Source organism: Cicer arietinum, chromosome 6 (genome assembly GCF_000331145.2).
Source record: "Cicer arietinum cultivar CDC Frontier isolate Library 1 chromosome 6, Cicar.CDCFrontier_v2.0, whole genome shotgun sequence".
Taxonomy (NCBI): Eukaryota; Viridiplantae; Streptophyta; class Magnoliopsida; order Fabales; family Fabaceae; genus Cicer; species Cicer arietinum.
The window spans coordinates 18,942,422-18,960,942 of NC_021165.2; the positions used below are offsets into that span (position 1 = coordinate 18,942,422).

The 18,521-nt window shown below is 31.5% G+C and overlaps 2 protein-coding genes and 1 non-coding gene across 4 annotated transcripts in view; 1 reads left to right on the forward strand and 2 right to left on the reverse strand.

Moving 5' to 3' along the window:
- Window positions 1-1,526: 1,526 nt before the first annotated feature.
- On the reverse strand, window positions 1,527-8,277 carry LOC101501716 (formin-like protein 5). 2 transcript variants are annotated; one of them, XM_012717175.3, is made up of 7 exons: window positions 7,446-8,277; window positions 5,062-5,773; window positions 4,208-4,982; window positions 3,915-4,117; window positions 3,495-3,730; window positions 2,001-2,871; window positions 1,527-1,866 (listed from the first exon to the last, which is right to left on the reverse strand). In XM_012717175.3, exons 1-6 carry the CDS (start codon window positions 7,599-7,601, stop codon window positions 2,017-2,019), a joined length of 2,937 nt encoding a protein of 978 aa, XP_012572629.1. In that variant the 5' UTR covers window positions 7,602-8,277; the 3' UTR covers window positions 1,527-1,866; window positions 2,001-2,016. The 2 variants fall into 2 exon arrangements, with proteins under 2 accessions (XP_012572629.1, XP_012572630.1); XM_012717176.3 differs by lacking the exon at window positions 7,446-8,277 and adding an exon at window positions 6,601-7,417.
- Window positions 8,278-15,444: 7,167 nt separating this feature from the next.
- TRNAA-AGC (transfer RNA alanine (anticodon AGC)) lies at window positions 15,445-15,517 on the reverse strand. The gene has a single exon. It is a non-coding gene; the product is annotated as a tRNA-Ala (tRNA).
- Window positions 15,518-16,531: 1,014 nt separating this feature from the next.
- The window catches only part of LOC101502045 (kinesin-like protein KIN-14N), a 6,181-nt gene continuing 4,191 nt past the window's right edge, over window positions 16,532-18,521 (forward strand). The window contains exons 1-5 of the mRNA XM_004505416.4: window positions 16,532-17,047; window positions 17,173-17,427; window positions 18,003-18,147; window positions 18,244-18,353; window positions 18,452-18,514. Of these exons, the coding sequence (XP_004505473.1) occupies window positions 16,982-17,047; window positions 17,173-17,427; window positions 18,003-18,147; window positions 18,244-18,353; window positions 18,452-18,514 (639 nt within the window). The 5' untranslated portion in view covers window positions 16,532-16,981. The remainder of the gene's footprint in view (window positions 17,048-17,172; window positions 17,428-18,002; window positions 18,148-18,243; window positions 18,354-18,451; window positions 18,515-18,521) is intronic.

Below are 18,521 nucleotides of genomic sequence, written 5' to 3' on the forward strand. Positions count from 1 at the left end.
TCAAAAGTTTCGAAAATGTCAAAAAAATTCACTTTTTTATATTTCGAAAGTTTGAAAATTTTAAAAGTTTCAAAAAATAGAGTGAATAATGAAGTAGTTAATTTTTTTAATGGACAAAATGATATTTTCATTTAAAATGGAGGGTGGGAAGTTAAAGTGAGGAGGTGCATAATACATTTCTAAAAAAATCGAAGGACAATTCTTTTTTGCGGTCATTGTAAAGACAATTTTTTCACAAAATTACAAGGCCATTTCTAAAAGAAAAAAATATTATGCACAGGCATAATTACGCAATTTAAAAATATTATGCACTATTAGTAAATTATTTTTTAAAAAAAGATATTAATTTATTTAGAAGACAATAATACATAAGTTTCTAAGATTTTTTTCAATTATATATTTTTTAATTTTTTCCCCAAAAACCTTACTTTAAAGTTATTTATTAATTCTTTTTCTTTTTTGCCTCTAATAGATCATTGGATGGGGTTTCGACCATTACTATGTTAGTAATTTTATTCCTTCAAGAGATTATATATGCAACTATCTATTGCTTTATTTATTTATTGTTTAACAAATTAAAAAATAATAAAATATCAAATTAATATATATTTATATCTCAGAGATGCAACCTCTTGAAGAATGAAAATTTTCAACAATGTATATGACCGTATTTCTGCTCTGCGATCTCACAAAAATCTATAAAAAAAATTACATTTTAATATATTAATTTCAAAGTAGAATATTTTAGAAAAATTTCTTAAAAAAAAGGATATAATTGAAAAAAAATATAACTTTCTATTTTCCTTTTTGAAAGATTAGATTTTTAGTATTACTTTTGTTACTTGTAATTATTGGATTGGTTGGACTATACATTAATTGTTAAAAAGTGAGTGTTTACTCAATAATTTATATCCAGGTCAATTATTGATACAAAATAGGGAGAATTTTTTCCACCTCCAAACTCAGTTTGAAAATAAAAATTAGAAAGAAAAAAAATTACGTGTAGTTTTTTAAAACATCGGATGAATAAAGTTGCTCCATCCAAAACATTCACAGAAGCCATCAAAACAAGAGTCTTAGCCCTTAAAAATATAAATTATTTAAATAAAAAGGTCTCAAATATATGTTTTTATGTTTGATTTTGATTCTTATAAATAATTTTTTTGTTTATTTATTATCATTATTTTTTGATAACATTGATCATGTTCAACGTTTGGAGAAATTAGCTGTGAATCGTCAATGCTTAGGTGCAGGGAGTAGAATCATTATAACTTCTTGAAAGAGTATGGAATAGATGCAAGAACTAGGAGAAGTTTTTGGAAATTGAAGATTAAACACAACCGCAACATTGTTAGATACTTAGTACTAATTCTGGAGAAGCTAGTTAGAATGAGGTGATCTTTTTTTAACGTTGCCACTGGATGCTTGTGTTGTTTGGAAGGAACATGACATTTTGTTATGTGTAAATGTATGCTATGCTTTCCTACGTTTTCCCTTTGTTAGGAATGATGAAACATTTATCCAAATGTCTGAAAAAATATTCTAAATTCTTATAAACAAAAAGTACTATGCTAGATTCTGCACCCTTTTAAGAAATAAATACATTAACATAGTTAAATAGAATAAAGAATTGTTTAAAAAATAATTAGACCCTACACAAAACTATCCCTCTAAATGTGACTGTCTCAAAACTATGAAATTAATCAATAATCATAATGTTTGTACAACAATGATGCTAGCAAGTAATTGCATTGCTTGATGACAGTTCCAACCTCCAGCCATGTCTGTACATATTTCATTTTAGTTTGAGGTGTTAATATCACAGCCACTTCCACCATTTATCAACAGACACGTGTAACCATCTCTCTGCAAATATAAGTTTAAAAATGAAACATCAATTCAAATTCAAATAACATATTCCTCTTCAATATTAGGAAAGAAAAGCTAGTCATAAACTATGATCTAGGCTGTACAAGAACATGTTAGTAAAGTTACAATACCACTTCCAAGTTGAATCTATGAACTCTCATCATCTGAACTGATGTCATCTACCCTTCTTTCAGCTATAGCTGGAAAAAGCCGCTGACGAAAATCAGAAGGTGGAGGACGTGTATCAGATGAAGATGTTCCTCGTGAAGTTTCTTGTTTAAGAGGTTTCGCTGGCTTCTTCTGTGCATCTCTCACCTCCTTGCATACTTTATCAAGCATTATTAAGAAGTCTCTTACTACAATGAACAATCGCAAGCCATCGTCCTTCCCAGTGTTCCCATGAAAGTAATCGCCAGTGCTCTTCACCAGAGCCATGATTTTCTTCTCATCTTCTAGCAGTTTCTTAACATTAGCCTCGGCTTTCTGGACAAAATTTTCCACTGTCTCACGAAACCCTCTGTCTTCGTCCACGTTCTTCAGGTTTTTGTTCAGTAAGTCTTTGGCTTTCACAAGACCATGGCCAAGTTTGGTAGCAGTTGCCGATAAACTGTCAGCATCTAGAATAGATCCTTTTTTAACATTCTCGAGCTCACTGCTCAAGTGTGAAACCACCTCAAGACCAAGTTCCCGGTAGTGGTCTTCAGTTTCACGCGCGTTATCTTCAAGAAGCTCATCCGTTTTAATATTGGACAAACTCTGGCTCTCTTTTGCCGCTCGAGCAGCTTTAATGCCCTCAGAGCGAATAATCTCTTGAACAACGAAGTGTAAGAGTGTAGTCTTGCCATCTGTTCCTTTTACGTCAGATAATTTCAAAAGTGTATCAAGTTTAAAAGCTTGTGCACCACCACGGTATGTTCCGTCATTCATTCGGTTTCCGGTTTTGAGAACGGCTTCAAGAAGCTTCAGGAACAGCCGGCTGTTTCTTAATTCCTTACAAGCAACCTGACATATCAGATGAAAGTTGCCGGAAGGATCAGATTTTTTCCCCAGGTGATAAAATAAAGGAATTATAGTGAGAGGATGCACGTTAGAGTTACAAAAAATCATTGTGTTTGTGTATGTGATGGTACTCACCACTCACCGTAAAAATTGATTTACAATGATCACCAGCATTTCAAATGGTGCACTTTTAAAACCAATGGATTACTAATTGAAATGAGTTGGTTTCATAAAGTTTCATATTAATAAAAAAAAATTGATTAGTAGTAGAGTCTGGACGTATATTTCTTACCGTGTAGGTCTAACCATCTAACATACATTCGAAATATATGAAACTATAAACTACTTAAAGCACAAAAATTAATAAATCCTATAAAATTTTGGATGTAAAACAAAATAATAAGTGTTGATTTAGTAGCTGGACTAACGAAAAATTAATTCTACAATAAGTTGTTAGACGGTGCACGCTATACTGTACAACCACACACTCAAGTTACTCTATGATCTGATTTACATTATAAACTCGACTACACATTTTTAATTTCACACCGAGCACATGATGGGAAGAGTATGAGCAACGCATCGCAAATGCAGGGGTGATGCAATCATGCAATTTAGATTCATACCTCTAAAACTGCAAAAGACTCCATAGTTGTAGTGAGTTCCTCTTTAAATGTACCCATAAAAAGCAGTGTTTCCATTCGCTTGAAGGCAAAGGGAATGTCAACCAGGGCTTTCAGGAAACGGTCCGCGGGCCCAAGTTGAGACAGATCACCACTATAAAGTTTAAGTTTACGTTCTTCGTCTGATGTCGGCGCCATCTTCAGCAAGGTTTGAAGGAATTCTGACGGTAGCTCATTTCCTGATCAACCAAGAACTCGTTAGAAAGATTTCATACAAGTGGAACAAGAGATGCCTAATAATTTTGCTTTTAAATTTCTGTGTATATTTTCATCATGTTTTATCAGTAAACCAAGCAAGGAATAGAATATCACAATTATAGTTATCAGCAATCTCTTATGAAAATCAAAGGAACAATAAATCACCTTCATAGAGTGCATCACAAACTTCTTCCATTGTCACATTCAATGCTCGCAACAGAATTAATAAATTTTGTGATTTCTTTTTGTCAATGATCTGGATATATTGGGGTGAAGGGTCTAGGGAGGAAGACTCCTTCTGTTGTTGACCATTGTTTTTGTTTACAGCATTATAACCAAAAAGTGTCTCTATCATCTCTTCATTAAACCTGTCAAATTTTGTAATTAAGGAAAATTAGCAGCGATTGATATATTACTATCCATAGTCAAACAAATTAACTTTGGGATTTATTCCTTACTGGAATGATCCTGATTTGATCTGATTCCAAACCATCGATTGATCTGAATTAGCTTGAACCTTATCCCAGAAAAATGGCTTTAGTTTGGCTTTAGGAGCATCAGCTCCACCTTCTGCACCTGCTTCAGCATCCATTGTAGCTTTTGGTCCACTAGCTGAAGGTCGATCCACCTTTGATCCTGTTGATGGTCGAGGAGGAGCTACCCCACTCTTAGGAGGAGGTGGAGGTGGACGAGGACCGGGTTTAGCCCCATGTTGTGCTGGGGGTGGTGGAGGAGGAGGACCGGGTTTAGCCCCATGTGGTGCTGGGGGTGGTGGAGGAGGAGGACCACTGGGTTTAGCCCCATGTGGTGCTGGGGGCGGTGGAGGAGGAGGACCAGGTTTGGCACCAGCTAGCGTCGAGTGTGGTAGTGAAGGAGCAGCAGGAGGTGGAGCACTACCAACATCGGACTGTCGAGGTCCTAGAGGAGGAAGAGGTGCAGCAGCAGTGAGGACAGCAGTATTACCGAAAGGCCTAAATGTAGGCGGCTCAGGGGGAAAAGGATTCATCCTTCCTGGAGGAGGTTTTAAAGGTGGCATTCCAGAATTGTTAGTCCCAACTCTCCCAGGAGGAGGTTTCAATTCGAATGGTGATCCGGTAGAAGTAAGAGATCCTATCGATTGATTTTCGTGCATTGACGATGTCTTCTTGTTGTCTCCTAAATTATTATTACTTGATGACTGAAACCCGATTTTCTCCCCTTTTGGTGAATTTCCAAAAGTGTGATTGGAAGGACCTGTATGATAAGTCAATTTTGTCACAATTAGTACAACACATTAACAAAGTATGAATGAACACTGTAACATGATATTTACCATAAGAATAGTCATTCATGCTCAAGCTGAGAAGGGGCCTGTCATCATTTTGTCTAAGCCGTCCAGTCTTACGAAATCGACTACAGCATAAAAAGAACACTGCTGCAGCTAAAAATATCAACGATGTAGTTAAAACTACAGCAACAACAACTGTTGTTTTATTACTATGCTCGTCTTCCTCCCTGTTAGTGTAAGGAGATGGAGGAGCAGAAATCTCTGCAGCTGCTGGTGGTGTCAGTTTTGGGAAAAACGGGACTGGTGACGAAGGAGGAGACAGAAGGCTAGGAAGAAGAGGCACTGGAGCAGGCGATGGGGATAGACTGGGTTCAGGTGATGGAGCGAGACTCGGTGTAGGTGATCCAACTGCAGGGCCTGAACTAGGCGGTTCTGATATATGCTGGAGCAAAACACGGCCCGGAATTCTTCTGGGAATACGAGATGTGGAAAAAAGATATCTTGTACCAGTGACACGCAATGTCTTGGAATCATCCTCAAGAATATTTTTTCTCAAACATTGAAGAAAGCTTTCCTTGATTTGTGGATCACAAGCATTAAGCAATTTTCGGATGTCTGCTTGTGCAAATGGTCGAACGGTGGAACTGACTTTATTGTTGCTAGTAAACAATTCCAGTGGGAAACATAAATCATGATATTCATTCTTTTTCTTGAAATGAATAAAATATTCACAGCAAGGGGTCCTTAATACCTTTGCCTGCAGACATGAAACTTGCAACTTTTAGAGTTTATGAATCCATTAATTGAAACAATGGAGCACATGATGCAAAACTTTATGTTCATTCAAGTACAACAAATAATCATAGAACAATCAAGACCATGTAATTTAGTGTCAAGTGAAGTGAACTTAGCAATAATTACATATGAAAAGTTATACATTTATCTTTCTAAATAAAAGTGATTGTTCATGCTAATCGTGTGAAAGGTAAAGGAATTTTGGAGTGCAATCTGGTTTAAGTAGAGAAGCATACGATGAATTCATAGATTATATTATCATATTTCTTCATCGTGTTCATGAGTTTCCTTTCCCATGGAATGTATATATACTCAAGCAATTTAATATCATAATAAAACTAAAACTTTGTAAATATAAGGTCTCTGGTGATCCTTAGATACTTGGAAAATTAGGTTCTGCAACTAATAGCTAGGAACATAGGACCACAGAAAGAAAAGAATGCCAAAAAGAGGATGGCACAGATAAGTATCTGAACCCAATGCCATGATGGAAAATAGTGGAAAAACAACAAAGTACTCTCTCCCTTCTTAACCACTTTTCCACATGAAAATAGTTATGCAGAAGATAAACATATAAGTAAGAGTGTAAGACTATCCTCGTCTATCATGCTGCCTAAATTCTGATTGAAAGTGCAAACTATTATAACTCAATAGATGATTAGGAAAAATGGGAAATAATTATATTTAATGTAAACAGCATGGCCTCTATTTGATCAATGTCACTGACTGACAGTACTGATACTCATAGTTGGACCGTACAGAATGTAGGCCGAGTATGTAATAGAACACCTTCAACGGAGGCTCGACCATGTAGCAAGATGAGGATACACTGTCAGGCTCTTCGTCCTGATGATTACTGGTCCACTCTGATATAATCACCCTCCTCCAATTTATTCATCTATCTCGGTCCGAATATGAAGCTCACTACCAATCCCAATTAATGATTATATAAGCACAACCACTCATAAAGATAAGGTAACTTTTCAAACCCTAATTAGATTACACTATAGATGCTGACTTTAGCATTGGAGTGTCTTGTAGGTACCCCCACCAGCAGAGCCACCATCGTCAACCTTCTTCCAAGATACTCCTTATGTTCCACTCGCAGTAGTCAACAGAAAAAGTTTGCAGATATTGCAACAATATCTTATAGTTCTGGGTATCATCATTCAAATAAAAAGTTCATATTTTAATTTTGCACTTCACAAGAGAACATGGATTTGGGCAACCATGTTAGCTGCCTCTACCTAAGGCTGAAACCACTGTCAGATTAACCAGAGACAACCACCGGTCATTTGCGGAGGATGAAGCAACGGAGCCACAAGGGCACCCCTAACAAGGGATATTTGGGTCTAGGATTGTAAAATGAGGAATTTGACAGGCAAAGACAATCAAGGTAAGAATCGCAGGCTCGCACCATTCACACCAACCTTTGGAGATAATGTAAGAAGTCCAATGAAAGCAAGAAATACCAAACAATTATTTTCATTGAGAAGTCATTTAAAACCTCAAACTTTCTTAGTTCCAATTTCATGTACACTTATGGTTTTTCGCCATTTTAACTTACAAAACAACAAAAAATTATATGTATAAAAAACTACCTAAATCCAAGTAACTAGTGAAAGGAACCTTACCGTGTGCTCATCTAACAATCCAGATGCTGAATCAAGTACTTCTCTAACAAAACCATCCTGTGTTTCCTTTTCTATAAAGCTATCTGCTGCTACAACAAGAACTAAAAGAACACAAAAACTAAACCTTATGTCAACCATATATCTCTGAATTCCCATTCCAAGTGCTTGATATTTTTCTCATTTCATCAAAGGACTACACCCCCAACAAGAACAAACCTACAACCCCTTAATCAATTTTCAATATCCAACGTCAACCCACTTCAATTCCTTTCCAGAAGACTTGAATTACGCAAGACCCACAAAAGATTTCCGATGAAAGATCAGATTTTTAGGATGAAACACAATCAACAAACCAAATCCCAGAAATATTTTCCTCTCCAAAATTTCAAACTTTCACTAAATCAGGTACAGCCAAAAACCCACCAGAAATATCAACAAAAAAACCAGCAACGAACTAAAGAACAGAAAGTAAAGGTAGTATGTTGACCCATCAAAATAAAAAAGTACCCCAAGAAAACAAACAACCCTACAAATGCAAAATACAAAGTTGGGGTCCAAAGAAAGATTCAAAAAAAGGGTATTTGCGTTTAAGAGGATCCGAGCTAAGCAGCCTTTGGTTTGGTGTTGTTGACCGCGAAACGTTGAACGCAACAATGTTAAGTTATTAGTAAATTTGTAAGAAAGGAACCAAAAGGAAAGACTTTTTGGTGAATGAGAGTAAAGGGTGTTAAGAAAACAAAGGAAGTTTCTTGGGGGTAGATAGAAAAGAAAGAATAGTACGCGTTTAAAGAACCGTCTTAGGAACAATGATTCTAGATTCGGAGTACACTGTCTGTTGTTACACTCAGTCTTCGTTTTCGTTATAACCTTGATTAATTAATGATTAAGTAAAAATTCGAAAAAACTCTATATAATAATAAATAAATAAATTGGATTTTTTTTCTTCTTTTTGACGGTAAAAAAAAGAAATTGGCTTACATACATGGAAATGATCTGCTGTGAATATCAAGAAATTAAGTCCTTGTGGTCAACTTCTCACAAATGGAAAAGTTATTATTATCAATAACTAATTACAATTCCAAATCAGTACTTCTTAAGTTTTAATTCCTAATGATGTTTTTATTAATCTCTAATTTCTCGACTTAGTATTGCTCCCAAATTTTCCCAAAATTGTATTTGATTTATAGTTTTTACAAAATTAAACTTCAAACTTTATAGTTTTAGAGGAGGATAAGAAGACAATGATGCACTTTGTTGAAGAGCAAATAGTGCATTTTGATTATGACTTGATTAAGGATATAAATGGAAGAAAGAAAAGCATGGAGTTGCAAAACCAAAATTTGGGACGAGATATATGTATATTCAAATATTTATTTTTGTGTGTGGGGGGATTAACAATTGTTGGCATGTCTCATGTGGATACTATTGACAAGAATGAATTATGAGTTTAACGATTGTTTCACACTATAAATGTCTCATTTATATGTTTTGAATTTCCATGCATATTTTCAAGTGAATGTTAATCAAGGATGTTACAAACGTTATGATTAAGGGGAGCAAGTCAATAAGTTGAGGTAATTAAGAATGTTGAATGTGGTGAAGATAATGATGAAGAGGAAATTGATAGTAATTATGACAATGATTACATTGAGGATGAATCACAAGTTTGATGGTTATGATATTCTTCAAGAGGAATCAACACAATTTAATAGAAGAGTAAATAACCTTTCAGTTAATGAAGAACTAATAGATGATGATGGTGGCGATAAAGAAGTGAATTATGATTATGCCTTTGATGAATTAAATAGAGGTGATCTTGAAGTGAGGGTAAGAGTGGAATGTAAGGGCAAATGTGATTTTTCGTCTGTTGAAGTAAAATTAGTGATATACAAACACACATATAGAATGTAGACTTGACAAAGAAGTCACGTGTGTTCTAAAATTTTAATAATAGATCTTCCAAATCGAAGTGTGTGGCTAAGCCAATGGCTAATAAGTTGAGCACTCATGATAATAACAAGGTTTATGAGATTGTGAATGATATAAATATGTCATACTCGATTGGTATTATACTTTGATGTAGATTTAAGTGATTCCAACGGATATTGAAGAGTTAATCAAGTGGTTTATTCACATTAAGTAACAAATGAAAGGGGAAAATGAATAAAAGATGAATTAGGTTGAGAAGATGAAGAAGACGCTACAACCAACGATGATTGATAAGTCAATTAGAAATTGCCACAATGGTAAGGAAACCATTGATAAGATTCAAAAAAGTTCTAATCCAAAAACTCAAGAAGGAGACTTAACTCACTCATCATTCCATAGAGAAATTCTAATTCATTTCAAACTTGTCCACAATGAGACTCTTACAATGTATTTAAAGAATGATTCACCCTATTCTTAAATGGGTCAAAAAACCAATTCTCTACATTCATTTTGGTCTTACACCACTTAACTAAAATAAAACTAAAACTATTACAATTCAAATTAAAAACAAATAAAACTAAAAACTATTATAAAGTATTGACTTTTTCATTTAATTATCTCATTTTAGGTCCTTATCATTTCCTCCTTATTGGAAGAAATTCGACCTCAAATTTAGCTATATCATAATCTACAAGAAGAAAACACACAAGTCAAAAACATGATGAACAATGTTAACGTCAGCACCAGAATCAAATGGAAATCGGGAAAAACCACCAAATGTGCCAAGTAGGTGAAACACAACTCCACTTTTTGAATTTAGCAATCCAACATATTCATTTTCAATATTGGGAGTTTGAATGATATAGAGAAAATTATACCTCTTGAAATTGATAAAAGTACCAATGCTATCCTCCTTGGATTAGAAAGGTGACAAACAAGAATTTATTTTGTATTTTCAAAGGCTTCATAGCAAGTTGAACTTCATGGACATTTCTTTCATCATAAACAAATGAATATTATTTTTTAAATCAGACAAGTACCAATGTCAAATCTTTTTAAATTTTCAAATGAACCAATATATGTTTCTATCGGTTGAAAATTAGAGTGAATTGCAAAGTTTACTTGTAGCAAATACATCACATACGCAACTCAAAATAGATTACAATCAAGACATAATAAACAATGACAAAAATTACATCAAAATTTCCCTCAACTAACTTCTCCTTCATCTTTTTAATCTTCTCAGGATCCAACTCTCTCATTGTTTCAAGATAGTTACGAATAGAAAATTGTCACATAACCGCTAGTTCTTGACATCACTGTGAATCACACATTGTCGACATATTTACTGCTATTCACAATAAATTTATTCGTTATCTTACTTGATATCAACTCTTTTATAAATAGAACGCCTCTATAAAAGCTTCTTCTGATCAATTTACCATATCATATGGAAATAAATATTTGTTTGATACACTATTGTCAGAACAAAATGCTCTTAGAAACTTAAGCTAATTGGTGAATGTTCATATATAAAATTGTTTTATGTAGCTATCATTTTTGTGTGAAGGTTGTATAGCAAACACACATTGTCCTTCATATATAAAGGAAGCGATTGGGCTTAAAGATGGACAATGGACAAAGTGCAAACCCACCTTTTGTTAGACTGAAGATTAACTTTTTATTATTAGGATGAATGAAAGAATGGGCCACAATAATTTATTGACGAGAAATGTATCATACACCACCTATTTTAATTTTTCACTCCTCATTTTTATAAAAATTCAATTATACCCTTTTAACTAAATAAAATTTTAAAATATTCAAAAGTTTTAAAAAATTCGAAATGACAATTTTCATAATTTTCGAAATATTTAAAACTTCCAAAATAGAAAACTCCAAATTTTTTGAACTTTTTCAAAAATTTCAAATTTTCGAAATAAGGATTACATTTGGAAAGTTTCGAAAATTTCCAAATCTTGAAAATTTCGAAAGTTTCCAAATCTAGGAAGTTTCGAAAATTCTGAAATTTTCTATTTCGGAAGTTTCAAAACTTTCAAATTGATCAAAAGTTTCAAAATTTTTGATCAATTATAGAAAAATACATTTTAAAAGTTTCAAATTTATCAAAAGCTTCGAAAATGTCAAAATATTCTGAAAAATTACGTTTCGAAACTTTAGTGTTTATCAAAAGTTTCGAAAACGTCAAAAAAAATTTATTTTTTTATATTTCGAAAGTTTGAAAATTTTGGAATGATAACGTAAATTTTGGAAGTTTCGAAAAATGAGGTGAATAATGAAGTGGTTAATTTTTTTAAGGGACAAAATGTTATTTTCATTTAGAATGGGAGGTGGGAAGTTAAAGTGGGGGGAGATAGAGAGTGTGTATGGTACATTTCTCTTTATTGACTACTAGTACTTGGTTAAAGAAGCTCAAAGTAACTCAAAACCAGCCTATGAAAATCTTCACATTTTCTAGCTGGAAATTTTTACTCTATATCCCACAATTATTCTCCACTCCGCATATATTCACATAAACCCTATTTTATCTTTATTTTTCCAAAAAATAGAAAAAAAATCAAACATTTAAAAACAATAAAAAATAGAAAAAATTTATTGTACATTAATTTTTCTTTTTCAAAAAATACATTGTTAAAATATGTATCAAAAAATTTAAATTTAGTTTTTTTTGAAATATAAATGTCTTTTGAAAAATTTAAAATTGAATTTTTTAAAATATAAATATATTTCAAAAAATTTAAATTCTAAATATTTTAAAACACATTTGTGTTCCATGAAACTTAATTTAATTTTTTTCTAAACACAAACCATTTAAAAAAAATTGATTCACCAAAAAACTTTTGTAAAGTTTATTGGTACGCAAAAACAAAGCAAAATTATGAATTACCGGTGCACGAGAAAATTTATTTTAAGTTTTCTGATATACAAAAGTGTCCTGATAAAATTAAATTTGAATTTTTCAGAACATAGGATGTTTTTAAAAAATTTAAAACTCTAATATATTTTTCTGGAACATATTTATGTTTTGCAAAATTTAAATTACTTAAATTAAATTTTCTAATACACATTTGTATTTTGAAAAATTCTAAACAGTTAAAAATAGTGGATGAAAGTGGTAATAGGAATATTATCGTGGAGTATATGATAAAAAATTTATTTCTTGCCACATACTTTATTGGAATGAACTGTGGATCTATCGACCAAACCAATATGTTATTTTTTACAGCTCTAAATCAATAACATTTGGTTTGGCTCTGTAAAAAATAACATATTGGTACCCCCTCTTTTATCTGTGTACTCCCAAAAAGTAAAGGAAAATACTAAAATACCTTCGTATGTATATATATTTTTTTTTCATTTCAACATTTCCAGAACTAAATCAAATGTCAATTTTTTTTTTTTCGAAAAACTTAAAAAAGGTTTTCCGGTACATAATTGATTTCCGAATTTTTTTAACTTTTCTAGAAAACTTGATTTTTTTATTATATTAATATTTATTTAATTTTTTTGATTTTAACTAATTTTTTTTCTTCAGTGAGTGGCAAGAATACTTGACTTTGAATCTTCATCGTCTATGGATCTTATTTTTTTTTTTTCTGTCTGACAACATCTTCAGGGCTGCATTTATGGAGTGTTAATTATTAATTATGGTATATTTAATTATTAACTATTATTGAATGATGTATTAACTATTTTGAAAATGATTCGTCTGACAGCATCTCTCGGGCTACGATTTATGGAGTATTAATTATTAATTATTGTATATTAATTATTAACTATTATGGTGTATTAATAGTGTATTAATTATTTATGGTGCATTTATAAAAATAATTTAATTAAAAAATAAAAAATAAATTGTGTGTATCGGAAATCTTTTTGAGAAAGTTTTTCAGAAATGGCTTATGTACTGAAAATCTTTTAAATGAAGTTTTTCGGTAGTACAAATTTTCACTTCTGTACCAGAAATCTTTTTTAAAGTTTCCGGTAATAACTATGGTACCGGTAATTTTTTTTCAAATTTTTCAGAAATAAAACGTGTTCTGGAATTATAGTAAAAGAAAAATTTAAGAATATAATTGGCATTTTCAAAAAATTATGGGGGTACATGTATAAAAATGGGGGTACAATCTAAATTTTTGTTGTTAATGAGGCCAAGCCTCCTTTGGTGATAGATCCAAAAAATCAAACGGAAACTGCGCATTTTTACCCCTTTCTATATTCAGGAAAAACTGATACCGTGACAACAAAGTCAAAGAGTACAGTGTACTACTTAGCAAAAAAAAAAAATAATAATAATTTAATGTATAGGCTAATCTCAAAATTCCAAAATAAAAATGCAATAAAACATTGTTAATAATGATTCAAGTCCAAAATGTTGGAAACAATTTTATTTAATCTCATCAGTCGGCAAAAATTCATTGTTCAAAAATGAAATTTTTATAACAATTGGTTCATGGTGAAAACAGAGATGCAATCATTTACATGACATATTGTTCATGTAAACTAAAATCATTTAAATGACAAGCTTAAAATCTTTATTTGATCATGATCATCATCTTGAGAATTAAACCTTGGAAGCTACATGTTGAATCACTTGAAATGTGAGACTCTTGAAAATTGAAAGAATTATGATCCTAAATCATTATAAAGGTGCTTGGGGTAGGAAGAACAATATATTTTAGTCTAGTTTTAAAAAATGTGCTAAATGTTTGAAACACTCCTAAATGTATGTTTGTAATTTATTCCTTTAGTTTGTATTTGAGTTTGAGTATTTTTGTTCTAATTAATAATTATTTTTTTATAAAAAAATAAGTAGTATCTTTAATTTTACGTTTATATTATCTACCAAATTTATATAATTGATGTTCGAAATAATTTAATTTAATAAAAAATTATATTTTTTTATTTTTTAAGAATTTAATTTTGATGATTAAAATGGATTCTAGACATTAAAGCCACAAATATATGCTCTATTACTTTTACTTTAGTTTGTGTTCACCAATGTATTTTTAATGCAATTTTTTTTTTATTACTAAACGACCAATATTATGTCATAATTGTTTTTTGAATTGACTTTATATTTTATTTTGAAGGAATTGATGTATTTTTTTTTTTTGTTTCTTTAAATGTTTGCATCTATTATTTACAGAATTATTATATAATTTTTTTTAAAATCAAATAAGAATTTGATTTTATATTTTATAAATTAAGAGTTTCATTAACAAAATTATTCTGACATATACTTAAGTTATTTATAAAATTATATTAAATTTAATAACTTATCATAAATTTAAATATTTATCTAAAATCGAAAAAGAAATATGAATCGATACATATATTAAAATCATATATACATTCAAAAGCAATTTCGATCCAAACAACGTGAATTAATTAGAATTAATTTTATATTAATGTATTGAAATATAAATTAAATTATATTAATATTCAAATCACTTTTACCTAAATCAATTTTTTCAAAATTTGTTTTGGCAAAATCAATTTTCGCTATCGCATAATCAAACACATATAAAAAATATATATTTTTTTTTTAAAAAAATAAAAATTTATATAAAATGGAAGAAACCTATGTGTTTTTGAAAACTTTTTTTCTCGGCCTAAAGTCTTCTCAAAACTCTTAAATTTAAAGAAGATACAGTCTGTTCTTTGATAGTATAATGGAGTATAACATTCCATCCAACTCAGGAACTAGTGCTGGATTGGACATTTACACTCTCATTCACATGTCATCCCGTACTACTCAACAACAAAGGAAGCTTTGTCTCATAGTATGCTTGCTTGTTACAATAACTTACAACCCTATGCCAAGACACAACATGTCAACATATATAAACTGGCCAACAAAACAACTACAGAAATACTTTGTAGACTCAATTTTAATGTATTTTTCCTTAACGAAGTGGGGTTGGTAGAAAAGGACTCGAATCAGTGGGGTGTGACCGCAAAGAGGGTTGCATTGCACGCCACTCCAACTTCCACCTAAAAATAGTTAGGCATTATTCTCTTCAATTTAAATCCCCAAACCAAAAAATGGAGATGCGGGGTATCGATCCCCGTACCTCTCGCATGCTAAGCGAGCGCTCTACCATCTGAGCTACATCCCCTTGTTGTTCTATAAATATACTGAACTTAATATAGCTAAGTCTTAATCGAATCGTACTACTTCATGATTTTCTAAGCTCTACCCAAACTGAATATGTCAACCACTGGTGGTCCTGTATATTGATGAAGGGTCCTGCAAATTTAAAATATATATTTATTTATTATGAAAAGTTAACAGAATAAATTCTAGAATAATCTTCCACATGCCTGGCTAGGATATCTGTAGTATAAATCACTGCTTTGCATAATAAGTATATATGCAGGCAGGCCAGCAATGTAAATTTTAATTAGTTAATTAATTTCTATACTCACTTGTGGAAAGATAAGACCAAATGGTTTTTTATAGATCCCTTGGAACATTTTGCTCACACTTAAATACTACCTTTATAGTGCAAGATTTGAACATCATGTTCAAGTGTGATATTTTATGAACTTTATTCTAATGAGCACTGTCACTGTCAGTATAGTAATGCAATGCAACAGGCCTAGCTGAGTACCAATAACTTTTTGGTGAAAAGAATAAATATGAGAGGAGAAGATAATTAGTCAGCTTCATGAATCATAAACATGGCTAAAGAAGAAGCCTAAAAAAGGAACCATATAATAGGAAAAGGACACACAATGCAGGTGAGTACCAAGAAGTGAATGGAAAACACCAACTACTTGTATTGTATTTTCTGAGACTGAAAGGTTAAATTCTTAACTCCCATCTAAAGCAACATAAAATATTTGTTTAATTCCAAAGGGGGTTTGGCAAAGGTTTGAATTTGGAACAAGTTATGTTGGATCCTAGCTTGTCCAGCAGATAGGAAATAATTATGGTCATTAATTTTATTTTATTTTAATTGGTGAGGAATATTTAAAAACGACATCCTATTAACTTCACCAAAATTTGTTTGGTTGCTCCTTGAATATTTAGCATACCAAAATTAATTTAGGGATCTAACTAGTTTTAATTAAAACTTTACTCTTTAAATAGATGGTTCTTCACACTACACCTAATTATGATTAAAGATTTATTTTTCTTTTCTTTATTTTTCTTTTCTTAAATGAGGAAAATTTGATTAAATTGAGCCAAACAATTCAATTAAAAAAGCAGATCGAATAGACGTTCGATTCTAATCTACAACATAATTCTAATAGTACTACTATAACATTGACTATTTAAAAACAATGAAATTGATGATTCTTAACATCATTGAACACTCTTTATATCATTTAGTAGGAGATTCGATCTTTGACGGATACTTATTAAAAATATGTGTTCGGAGATGTGAATTCTTTGAATAAATCTAAGTACTCAAGAATTATTTTGGTTTAAAAAGAAAGAATAAAGCAACGGTTTTGATAAATTGTTAGCTTTGAATACAATCCATGACCCTACATTAGTGACACTATCACACTCAAACACAAACACAGCCTCTCTCTCTCCGTCTTGCCTCTCCAGCTGAGTTAATTTGCTTCAAATGGTCACCAAAAACCAAAACCGTCCTCCATTATCACTCTCATCCACATCTCCAACCCCTTCAAAGGTACAAACTTTTCTCAATTCCCAACATTTAATTTCCATCTTCACCTCATTTTAAATCATGGGTTGTTCTTGTTCCTCACTTTCATTGCAGTATCATGCTTAAAATGTGATCTTTTTTTATTGAAGTTTCAGAATTTTGTGGGAGATGAGCACCTGCTAGATAAAGAGCAACTAGTTGAAGCAGAAAAAATGGTGGAGACTCCAATTAATGGAAGAACAAGACAAGCTTTCAAAGTTGTAAATGGCGGGCACGAACTTAGCCCAAATAGTGCTCCTCCAAGCAATGCTGGATCAGATTATGGTATAATAGAATTCACTAGAGAGGATGTAGAAGCATTGCTAAATGAAAAAGCCAAAAAGAAAGACAGGTTTAATTATAAGGTTAGTTAAAATTTGAGGTCGTTAAGTTGTAATGCTATATACATATGTAGGTAGAAAGATATAGACTGAATAGTCATTTTGGTCGTCCAATGAATGTGTGAGTTGCGGTCACTATAGTCCTTAAATATATAAAAATTACAAATCTAAATATATCTACAAGTAAATAGCCATTTGGTCCTTGAATGTGTGATGGTTGTGTTTTATTAGTCAGTTTAGTCCTTGTATATATCTTTTATTGGTTGGTTTGGTCCACTTATGTGTCTTGATCAATAAAATTTCTAACAAAATACATTCTCAACGATATTTTTGTAATTTTGATACTTTGAAGGACTATATTGACGTTGTCTCACACATTTAGGGACCAAAGTTACTGGTTATTCATAGATATATTTGAATTTGAGAATAAATGAGACAATATCAAGTTCAATGTGCATGGTTGGTAGCTTTGTATGTTATTTGATTTACATGATGCATAGCATTACTTTACTTACTGCCTGATTACTCATATATCAACATTTTAAGGTAACCCTTGAATTAAAAAAAACAATTTAATGTTCCTCTCTATGCTTTTATAGGAAAGATGTGAAAATATGGTGGATTATATAAAAAGGCTTAAGGTTTGTATCAGATGGTTCCAAGACCTTGAGATAAACTACTCATTAGAGCAGGAAAAGTTAAAGAATTCACTGGAAATGACCCAGCAAAAAAGTATAGAAATTGGTAAGATTAATTTTCATTTTTTTCACTTTGGGTCGTCATAAATGCTATTGCTTGCTGATTTTTATTGCTAATATGCTTATATTTATTTAATTACAGAGTTGCTGCTTAAAATCAAGGAAGATGAACTGAATTCAATTATTGTAGAAATGAGAAGGAATTGCAGTTCTTTACAAGAGAAATTGATAAAGGAAGAAGCAGAGAAGTCGGTAAGAAAGATTTTGAAGTCTTTTTCCTTTTAAAATTTGGAAACAATATGAAAAAAAATTAATTTTAAGCTTTGAAAAATATCTTTTGTAAATACAAGATTGCAGTGGAATCTCTTGTTAAAGAGAGAGAGGCAAGGCTTGATATTGAGAGGTCACAGACTACTCTTT

Coding starts and splice junctions, on each gene's coding strand:
- LOC101501716 (XM_012717175.3), bottom strand. CDS start 7,601: ATGGGAATTCAGAGATATATGGTTGACATAAGGTTTAGTTTTTGTGTT. Junction 4,118..4,207: donor ATCAAATCAGGATCATTCCA/GTAAGGAATAAA, acceptor AAAATTTGACAG/GTTTAATGAAGAGATGATAG. Junction 2,872..3,494: donor AGTCTTTTGCAGTTTTAGAG/GTATGAATCTAA, acceptor CTGATATGTCAG/GTTGCTTGTAAGGAATTAAG.